The sequence below is a fragment of the Pteropus medius genome, unplaced genomic scaffold, assembly GCF_902729225.1.
Source record: "Pteropus medius unplaced genomic scaffold, Ma_sr-lr_union100, whole genome shotgun sequence".
Classification (NCBI taxonomy): domain Eukaryota; kingdom Metazoa; phylum Chordata; class Mammalia; order Chiroptera; family Pteropodidae; genus Pteropus; species Pteropus medius.
In genome coordinates, this window is record NW_024350927.1 from 5218016 (window position 1) to 5228498 (window position 10483).

General features: G+C 40.5%; 1 protein-coding gene and 1 pseudogene across 1 annotated transcript; one reads left to right on the top strand and one right to left on the bottom strand.

Moving 5' to 3' along the window:
• Nucleotides 1–2630: 2630 nt before the first annotated feature.
• Nucleotides 2631–8977, bottom strand: TARDBP (TAR DNA binding protein). The gene is made up of 6 exons (XM_039842246.1): nt 8827–8977; nt 7556–7804; nt 6442–6605; nt 5688–5828; nt 4938–5108; nt 2631–4549 (listed from the first exon to the last, which is right to left on the bottom strand). The coding sequence occupies exons 2-6, from the start codon at nt 7791–7793 to the stop codon at nt 4019–4021; spliced, it is 1245 nt and encodes a 414-aa protein (XP_039698180.1). The 5' UTR covers nt 7794–7804; nt 8827–8977; the 3' UTR covers nt 2631–4018.
• LOC120585930 (uncharacterized) lies at nt 6279–6355 on the top strand (annotated as a pseudogene).
• Nucleotides 8978–10483: the final 1506 nt, after the last annotated feature.

A 10483-nucleotide genomic window follows, 5' to 3' on the forward strand; every position in this document is an offset into this window, starting at 1 on the left:
CAACCTGTAAAAGTAATGTGACCTGAGACACATTAACACTGTAATTTGTCGCTCCATTCAAAAATCAAAACCAAATGACCCATGAGAGCTTGCAAATTTTTCACCCTTTACTCTTTGATTCAACTGGACATAAACCATTACAGTGATAGTCATCTTTGCCAAGGCAACAGAAACTCACTGGTTAAATGTGCATTAAATTATTTACAAAGTCCAGTATCTTTTGGTACTTGGCTTTTTTGTTAGCATTTCTAGAAATAGCCTGTTCACGTTCTTTTGACTTTTTCTACTATTTTTGTACTTCTTATTGATCTTTAAGAGTTTTACATAACACGGCAGTGCTGGTTCAGGAATAACCTTGAATCACAGGTTTTTTTGCAGATGAACTGGAAACATGGAAACATCAATACTTTAGCCCAGGTACTGATTTCCATATTAAAATCCAATACCACAAAACAGTGAGATATAATTTCTCAATCAAGTTGACAAACAAAAAGAACATGGAAAAGCACTATAACACATTGTCAAAGACAACATAAATTTTCTAAAGGACAATTTGGCAATATATTTCAAGCCTTAAAAGCATGCATACTCTGACCTAGTAATTCCAATGCTAAGAATTTAATTTAGTCATGAGGATGATCCCAGCACTTAGACATAACCTCAGTATTTTTCAAATTCAGAAGACTGAATCAAATGCAGCGTATTTCCATAAGATAAACACATTAAAAATAAACGGTGGTTTTATAGATAAACTTAGTATTTTTTCCTTACAATTAACATGTAATTATGTGGGTACACTTAACCAATGATCGCAGATTATACAATAGCTGAGTATAGAACTCGAAATACACAATTAAGAGATATTCTCCTAATTATCACACACATCTTCTGAATTAAGCAGTGAACCTTCCTTTTTCCTAAGGTCAAAATTTAAGATCTGTCTTAACCTTAAAAATCTCATTTCATTTTAGCTGGCTAATCTTCCCTAAAATGTTTTAATAGTCAACATCTAACAAAGTTTTTCATTCTAACCAAAGAGTTACCATTATACTTAAAAATTCATTGTGAGTTTTGGCCTAAGTTCTCTTGTGCATATAAAGTGCAACTTCTTTTAAAGACTCACTTTTTAACTTACAGCATCTTTGTCACATATAAAAAGGAAATTGTGTTTTCCAGTAAGACTCCAGACACTAAACTGTGGTGGCAACAAAAATTTTTATTCAACTGGTTCAAAAATTTTTTAGAATGAATGCATTTAGATGACCAAATAGACTTTAAAAACAAATCTTTGCCAAAGAGTTTACTTCTAAACTTCAAAAAAATATTTTTAGGGTAGAATTAAATACCCATAGCTATATAGTACCACAAACATGTTAACAGAAGGCTACAACACTGAAAGCCTTCTAAGACCAGTAACTAGATTTACACAAGTGTAAATAAGGGATTAAAACCATGCCATTGACAAATTAACTTACCCCTGGGCTCCTTGAAGGCTTGTCAGTTTAGTCTTTGGAGGTCCCCGAATACCATTTTAAGTGTTACCATGTTACTGCTGCTGAGTAATAGTGCAAATGCTAAAATGCAAAATTCAGATGGTACAGGGTTTGGAAATCATGCAATTTAGATGCAGAAAAAAAAAATTAAAACAATGCAAGATCCTTTTACAGAGGAAACTGAATAATGAAACGTGGCGATCACAAATCTAAAAGAGGACTTCACTTACAACAGTTTAAAACGTGTAACTTGCAAAAAACCTATTTATCATAATTAATTAGATAAGGGCATTACGTAAACTATCAAACACAAAAACTGTTACATTCTTCCATTAGAAAATGAGCTCCACTCTCATAGTAGTTACATAAAAAGTACAATAATCAATATATTATTGCTTTTACATACTTAACAATGGCGAGAATCTAATCTGAGTTTTGTAAACGATTTTATTCAACATGACTGTATTTCCCCCACCTTTGGAAGACAAAGCCCATTTCACTTAACACTTCCACAGACAGACAACCCACCCTGCTAGTTCTCAAAGCTATGGAGCTTCTTAATGGATTTCGAGCACAAGATAATTTGTGGTTTCTTCCACTTTATCCCTATTGCAATTAATTCCACTTTTCAAATCCCAAACTAGAAAGGCGCTGATATCCCCTTCTTTTCAACTGATATGCTTTGCTACAAAGCATTTAAAAATAATTAACACTGGTTTGCCCACTCCCCCAAAGAAGAATCCTTTTAGAAGGCATGATTTCCCAATGGAGATTTATACAAGCCATGTAAATAAAACATCACCCAAATGCACAGAGGCACTAAGAAAAAGCTAGAGGGTACTGCTTACCATTTTAGGTGCGGTCACCCAGACTTATTAAAAACTAGATTTAAAAAGAAAAAAAAAACTTTTCACTTTGGACAATGCAAGAACAGATAGCAATTAAGTCTGGGTATCAGGTGTCAATGCATGACAGGTGATGAATCCATTTGACTTGAGACAACTTTTCAAATAAGTTTATTTGAAGCAAAATAAACTATTGCCAAGAAACTTTATGAAAGTTCCATCTCAAAAGGGTCAAAAAGGGGAATTAACTGCTATGAATTCTTTGCATTCAGGGCTGCAAAACAAAGACACATATTATTTAAATCAGTTTTATTTAAGAATTTCCAACATTGACAACTCTTATAAAAAGCATCCAAGCACAGGACACAGAACTGCAGCAAACAGCATTCTTATGGGTAGCTAACAGACATTAGAACTTCCACCCTTCTTTGAGACACCCCCAGCTCACTGGTGAACTCTGCTTCCAAGTACTCCTGCAAAGCACACCACAAGCTCAGTCCATGTTCTCAACCCATCAGCTTCAGTTCACATTACCACACTTACAGGTCAGTAACAGAAGAGAACACACACCATACAGCATTCACAGCAGTTGACAAAGGGGTAGGGGAAATACAAGTATCGTTTCACTTAACACATTCAACTAACGTGGGTTATCTAAGAACAAAACTCACTTAAAGTCTTCCAACAGAGGTGGATGTCCTTTGAATGCAAAAAACATTCGTACATTATTTGCTATCATTGCTCTCTGCACACTCTCTCACCAAAGCCACAGGATTGAGAGACACATCGCGCCAAGTTAAAAAATATCCATTATGCACCACCAAGTCTCTGCACGCGCTCTCCTTTTCTCGCTCATACTCGCCTTTCATGCCTCGGCACCACCATCAATCCCACACAAGGTTTCAAAAGTTCAAACAGCCTTCTGGTTCCATATCACAGCCTTGCGTTCATAGCGTTGATACGACTCCATGAAATAAAGAGTAGCGGATAAAAATGGGACACCCACCGTCAAAGACGCAGCCTGTGCAGCGTGATGACAAATTCCTGAATGAGAAAGCATGTAGGCGGAAGGATTCCTATGGCAGAGCATTTACAGCACTCCTTTCAATGAAGTGCTTCTTCCATAAACATTTGAAATGAGATGAACTGCAGAGATTAAATGAAGGCTTCATATTGTACTTTTGTATATGAAGGGAGACAAGTGTTAAAAAACAAACAAAAGAACCAAACACTGTGACACCATGATCTCCAAAACGGAGATTTTTCCTAAGGAAAAAAATCCATACGGTGGGGTTCAAATTAAAACAAGGAGAAAACAATGTAGTTCTAATCAATGGTTTCCATTTTGAACATGCAAAGAATTCACTTGACAAGTCCAGGGATAAAATATTACAGGAGAAACCTTCTGATATCAATTGTAGTGTGTTGGTTTACCAATCAGGCAAACAGCAGTTCACTTTCAAACACTCAATATTTCAACCCTTTATGTAACAAAACTTATAAAATTCCTTTAGCTCTTCTTCTTTTTCTAAAGAAAAATGTCAAAAATACTGCTGAATATACTCCACACTGAACAAACCAATTTTGAAAATTCTTAGTACATATGTATTTTACAATATACTTACCATGAGTTTAGAAAAATTTGAATTCCCACCAGTCTATACAACCATCGCCCACTGTCTACATTCCCCAGCTAGAAGGTTTAGAATCCATGCTTGAGCCAAAGCCTCCATTAAAACCACTGCCTGACCCTGCATTTGATGCTGATCCCCAACCAATTGCTGCACCTGAATTAGAACCACTATAAGAATTATTTCCAGAACCAAAGGCCTGGTTTGGCTCCCTCTGCATGTTGCCTTGGCTTTGGTTATTACCTGATGGGCCTGACTGATTCTGCTGACTGGCTAGCATGCCCATCATACCCCAGCTGCTCTGCAGTGCTGCCTGGGCTGCAGCCATCATTGCTGGATTAATGCTAAAAGCACCAAAGTTCATCCCCCCACCCATATTACTACCTTGATTGTTTCCCAAGCCAGCTCCGCCCCCCCTACTGTTACCAAATCCACCCTGATTCCCAAAGCCACCTGGATTACCACCGAATCTTCCACTTCTCTCTAACTGTCTATTGCTATTGTGCTTAGGTTCAGCATTGGATATATGTACGCTGATTCCTTTAATGATCAAGTCCTCTCCACAAAGAGACTGGGCAACCTACAAGAAAATAAGGGATGTCAATAGGGGCAACTAAACCACTGACTCACACATCAAAGTAGCAATAAAACTTAGATGTCAAGCCATTAGCTAAACTGGAGGAAAAATAAATAATGAACGCTTATTTAAAACTCATAAAATAGCCTTTAGCTTTAGTAATAGCAGCAGAGGGTTTTCAGTTTACTTTCTAAAGGTATAGAACACTCACTCCCAGTTAAACACCACGTACTGAAAAATACTAAAGCATTTATCACAAATATCTAGGCCCACACACCCCACAGCTTACCAAGTCAGAAATCTTAGCTAAGGATGACAATTAGCTGGATGGGAAAAGTACAAAAAAAAATTACCTAATTAGCTGGGACAAAATTATTAAAGAGGAAAATACCTGATCATCTGCAAATGTAACAAAGGCAAAAGCCCTGAATGGTTTGGGAATGAAGACATCTACCACTTCTCCATACTGGCAGAAGAACTGCTGCAACTCATCAGCAGTCATGTCCTCCGTACAACGCCCAACGAACACCTTTCTGCTTCTCAAAGGTTCATCTGGGCTTTGCTGGTCAAATTAAAAGGAAGGAAAAACATCAGAAATATTTAATGAGCAATGGAAAGGGCATTATGTAACAACACCTTACTGGCCTTTTATATTACGGGAGTCATTAAAAAGTAGGTACGCTTCCTTTTTTTTTTGCATCAGCACTTCTCGTTAAGACTTTGACGAAGAACAAAGTTTTAAAGTTTAAAGTTCATAAAAGTATATTTCAATCTAGAAAAGTCAATGACTAAGCAATGCCCTGGCAAAAACGATAATGTTCCAAATAAGCCAGTCTTGCTTGCTTAGAACAAATCAGACCTTTGTAACAAGATTAATGTACTCTGATTACGTTTTAACACGTAACTATGTAAGAAATGGTCAACTTGCTAAAAATAACAAGAGAAAATAATAAAACGAACAGTTTTAGTTTAGTTTAAGGGGGTAATAAACTAAATATTTCAAACAATCATAAAATATTCAGTATGCATTAAGGTCCTAAGGCTTTAAGGAGGCAAAAGATCCAACAGTATTTAATGTTCCACAGTGTCTTCTAAGGAAGTTTGTCAGCAAGTTTCCAAAGCAGAAGAAATAGCAAAGTACCTTAGAATTAGGAAGTTTACAGTCACACCATCGCCCATCTATCATATGTCGCTGTGACATTACTTTCACCTGGGTTTCATATTCCGTAAATCGAACAAAGCCAAAGCCTTTTGAATGACCAGTTTTAATATCTTTCTTGACCTAGGAAAAAATCATTTACATTTACTCACACACACGCCCCCCCCACACATACCAGATGAGAATTCCTTAACAACACAAATGGCATCAATTGGACGCAGCGGCTTGATTCAAACTTAAACCAAGTCGCTATTCAGGTAAAAGCAAGAGGAAGATTAATGTTGAATGTAGATTCCGTTACTAGCAGAACAAAAACTCATCTTCATAATAGAATTTGAACGAAATGTTTTATAATGCAAAGAAAAACTAAATCTAATGTTCACAAATCTTAAATGGACAAGCAGAAAAGGTTTTTAAATCTCCCATCAATATAAGCTAGAAAGAAAAAAAGCTAATGTCACCTCCTTCCCTTAAGTCTTTTTGCAACACGATTTTACAATAGCAAAGGCAAAAATATACGGCACATGCACAAAGGAAAACAGTGTAAGCCAAATTTCTTTTCAGCATCCGCTAATCGCTTCTCGGCCTTTTGGCTAAGATCAAGTGTAGCATCCCCTATGTATATATATAACAAATATTAAATACTTTCTGAACACGAAGAACAGTGTCACTATAACAGGAATTCTGGATGCTCGTTTATAAGAAATAAACTCTGTTAAATGAAATCGAAGTTTACCTGAACCATAAGAACTTCTCCAAAAGTACTAAAATATTCTTTTAGATCTTGTTCAGTTGTTTTCCATGGGAGACCCAACACTATTAAATCAGATGTTTTCTGGACTGCTCTTTTCACTTTCACTGCTGATGAAGCATCTGTCTCATCCATTTTTCTTTTGTTATCTAAACAAAATGAGCAGAAACCTTTTAGAATTCTTCATTTAATACTACTTAAAACACACCGCCTCCTACATCTAAAAATGAAAAGCAAAAAGACTCTAAGAACAGTAAGACCCTGAAAACTCTTGGCAGAGTGATGTTAACTCTCAAGGACAGACTAAGGGATTGACGAAGTGGCTAAGGTGTTTTTCTGGTGCAAACCAGGGACTCTCACCTCTGGTTTCCTAATATCTAAAGATTATACTCGTACATTCTCCCCTCTCAAAAGGTGTATATCAAAAGAAAAACTCCGCTTTGACTTTAAAATACATTATGGAGGAGGAAAAAAGGTTACAAAAATAGTGTGATTACTATCCTTTTGCCTATTAAATGTATTTGCTCATAACTTAAAGGCTATATGACAAAAATATCAGCAACTTTCTTTTTAGCTGTGGATTTGTGATTTTAATTTTATTTTTCTTTTCCAAACTTTCAACAACTCACATTAATTTAGTAATAAAAATCTTAGTTCATTTTTAAAAAATCAGTACTTGGAAGGATAAAGTAGCTAAATGACATTTTTAAAAACAGATTTTATTCTTTAGAGTGGTTTTAGGTTCACAGCAAAATTGAAAGGCAGGTAGAGAGTCCCTATACACCTCCTTCCTCCACATATGCAGTTTCCCCAACATCAAAATCCCCATCATGGTGATACATTGATCACAACTGATGAACCTACACTGATACATCATTATCTAAACAACATGGCAACATCCGTTCAGCTATTTTAACAGTTTTTCTCTTAAAAAATAATCTGTAATTTCCAGTTTTCACTAACTTAAACTACCAGTCTTCCAAACTAGTCTAATAGTAACATTCAAAAAAACACCTGGGTTACAGATGTTTCATCATGAAAACAGGCCACAATCTCCGACGACACTTTAGCGTTATTGCAAAAACAAGTGGGAACAAACCTTTGGGATAGTTGACAACATATACCAGATTTCCCCAGCCAGCATCCGGGGCATGCAGAATTCCTTCCACCAGCCGGACACCTCTCATACACTGAGACACTGGATTCCTGTAGCGCAGCCCACAGGCCCCTGGAAACTGAGCTGTAACTGTGGAAAGCAGTACTGTCCCATCGTCTTCTGATGGTATTTCGATGGGTTCATCATTCTCGTCTTCAGTTACCCGAATATATTCAGACATCTTTTATTTTTCTTAAATGGAAAAGAGATATGAATGACCAACGCTCGTGTCAAAGGAATTGTTTCCTTATAATCAGCTGATTAATACCACTACCCTGCCAGTGTTCTATGACTTCTAGAAAAAATTCTGCCTGTTTGGATTCTTATACGTATCAGCTACCCCTGAAAAAGGAGGCGGCAAAGATAGTGATTCCTAGCAAAATGTGATGCCTTGCCAATTCAATCAATAAACATTTGCTGAGTGCCTACTATATGCATCTGGTGCTGCAACTGTTAACTGGGAAACCAATTAATCCGGGGTGGCATGCTGGTTACAAGGGGCTGGGAGAGAGGAGGAGGTAAGCAAGAGAGACAGCAAACAAGTAATTATCTTATCACAACCGTGATATATACACTAGAAAGTAAAAAATCCTGAGGGCCCGGGAGAACCTAAGCAGGTTGAGACGTGTGTGTGGTGAAAGCGGTGTCAAAGTGGTTTCCCTAAACACCGATGCAGACAATTATGAGGACTGAATAGGAGCAGCGACCCAGGTCAGAGACCACGAAAAAAGTTCCTGTTTCTCATTTGGGGGCTTCCGGGGGCTCTCCAAACTTGAGCCTCAAGGACAGCGGCGACAGGTCCTTCGCGACGCGGGCCGCCATCTCCCATAAGCCAATGCGTGACGACCGAGGGAGGAGTTTTTAAGCGCAGCTCGGGGTGGGGCCGCAGGGGCACTAGGCCTAGGCTGACAGCGTCCCCCACAGTGCAAAGTACCGAAAGCACAAAGCATGGCCCAGGCCGGACGCCAGGCCAAACCTCCGCCTCAGTATGCACGACACCGCGGGCCCGGCGTCCCTGCTTCGGCGCCGCCTGCCACCCCGCGCCAGGCCCCAACGATGCTCCCCCGCGAGCCCGCTCGGGCGGGACGAAGCAGGCCGGGTCCCACGGTCCCCTTCCTGGGGAGGGAGCCGAAGCCGCTGCGTACGCCTGAGGCCGCCCACTGCCGGAGCCGAGGCACACAGGGCGTCCCCAGGGAGAAGCGTCCGCGACTCACCCGCTAGGCTGCTGCTAGGAAGCCCGACACGGAGACTCGAGCAGCCAGGGATCCAGGAGCAGCCCAGCTACCGCTTCGCTCCCACAAAATGGCGCTAGGGCCGCCTCCTCCCCTCGCCGGCCGTCGTCCTCTCCCACCGGCTCCCAGTCGGCAGGGGGAGGGCGCCGCACGGAGACACATCAGCTCTCTCCCCAGAGGCTTAGCACTCCCTCTTCGTAGCCTGAGCACACGGGGAGGATTTAAAGGCTAAAATAAGACCAGCACCTTAGCCTGAAAAGCTAAAAGTAGGGAACATTTGGATGCGCGAGCGTTTAACTCCCCCCACGTAGCGTAACAGATGGTTCCGTCCAACCAACCGCCGGCCCGGGGTCTCGGCCGGAGCTCGCGCACTTTTAAAGTGCGCGAGATGAGCGCAGGGGCTGGATCTAAGAAAGGTGGGATGGGGACCGGTGGGGTTGGGCGGGGCCGGAGGGGGCGGGACGCGGGGGAGTCCCGGGCGCTCCAGATCTTCCCGCATCTTGGGAGGTCAAGGGAGGCCAGGGCCCTTTGTCTAAAAAGCCAGCTGGGTGCGTTCTCTACTCCCCCCAGCCATGCTCCACACCTGGAAAGAATAACTTTGTTTTAAATAATAGCGCCTACCACGTACCAGGTGCATTCTAAGCACTGTACTCATATTTAATTGCCCCAACAGTCTTGTGTGGCAGGTACTACTGATAGCATCCATCCGCACTACAGATGAGGAGACAGTCACAGAGAGGTTAAGTGTCTCGCATAATGTCACCCAGGTAGTAAGTGGTGGACCTGAGATTGGAACCTAACCCTAAAGCTAACATAGTCCAGCTCCAGGTCTCTAATAATAACAACAACAGCAACAGCAACAACAATAATAATAATAGCAACAACAATAATAACAACAACAACAACAACAATAATAATAGTGTCCTTCATCTGTGTTAAGACACATCTCTTGTTTCACATTTCTAAAATCAACATGAGATCTCAGTTCCAGATCCACTGATGATGTGTCCTGGTTTAACTGGCAGCAATTTTAATTTCGTAGTATATTGGTGTATCAGCTTCAATGAAATGCATTAATACCCAAGTGCTCTATATTTATGCATTAATTCATTTAATCCTCACGACAACCCTATAAGGTAGGTGCCATCGTTTCATCATTCCTGTTTTATAAATGAGGAAACTGAGGCACAGAGATTAAGTAACCCTGCCCAAATCACAGGGCTAGGAAATGGTGGAGCTGGGATTTGAACCCAGCCATCTGGCTCTGTAGTAAATATCTCCTGCTTCTTATAGCCTCCTAGGGAATCAGTATTGAGTCCTGTAAGTCCATCTCTGATGTCTGCTGTTCATGTTAACAAGATTATGCCTGAACCAATTTGGAGAGAGAGGGAGGAGGGAGTGGAGGCAGATGGAATGAATGACCCTTACCCTCAGGGGTAGCCCTGCATACAGGGGACCAGGCTGGACAGATAGCCCCTGATGGTCACTCACGTTTCAAAACACTGGATGAAGTAGGGAGGTCTGTGTCATCTCATCCACCCAGTCATTTTGGGGGTGAAGTCATTTTTATTATCTCCATTTTGCAGAAGAAGAAACCGAGGCTTGGAGTCTGTGTGACTTGCCTGAGGTCACACACTTG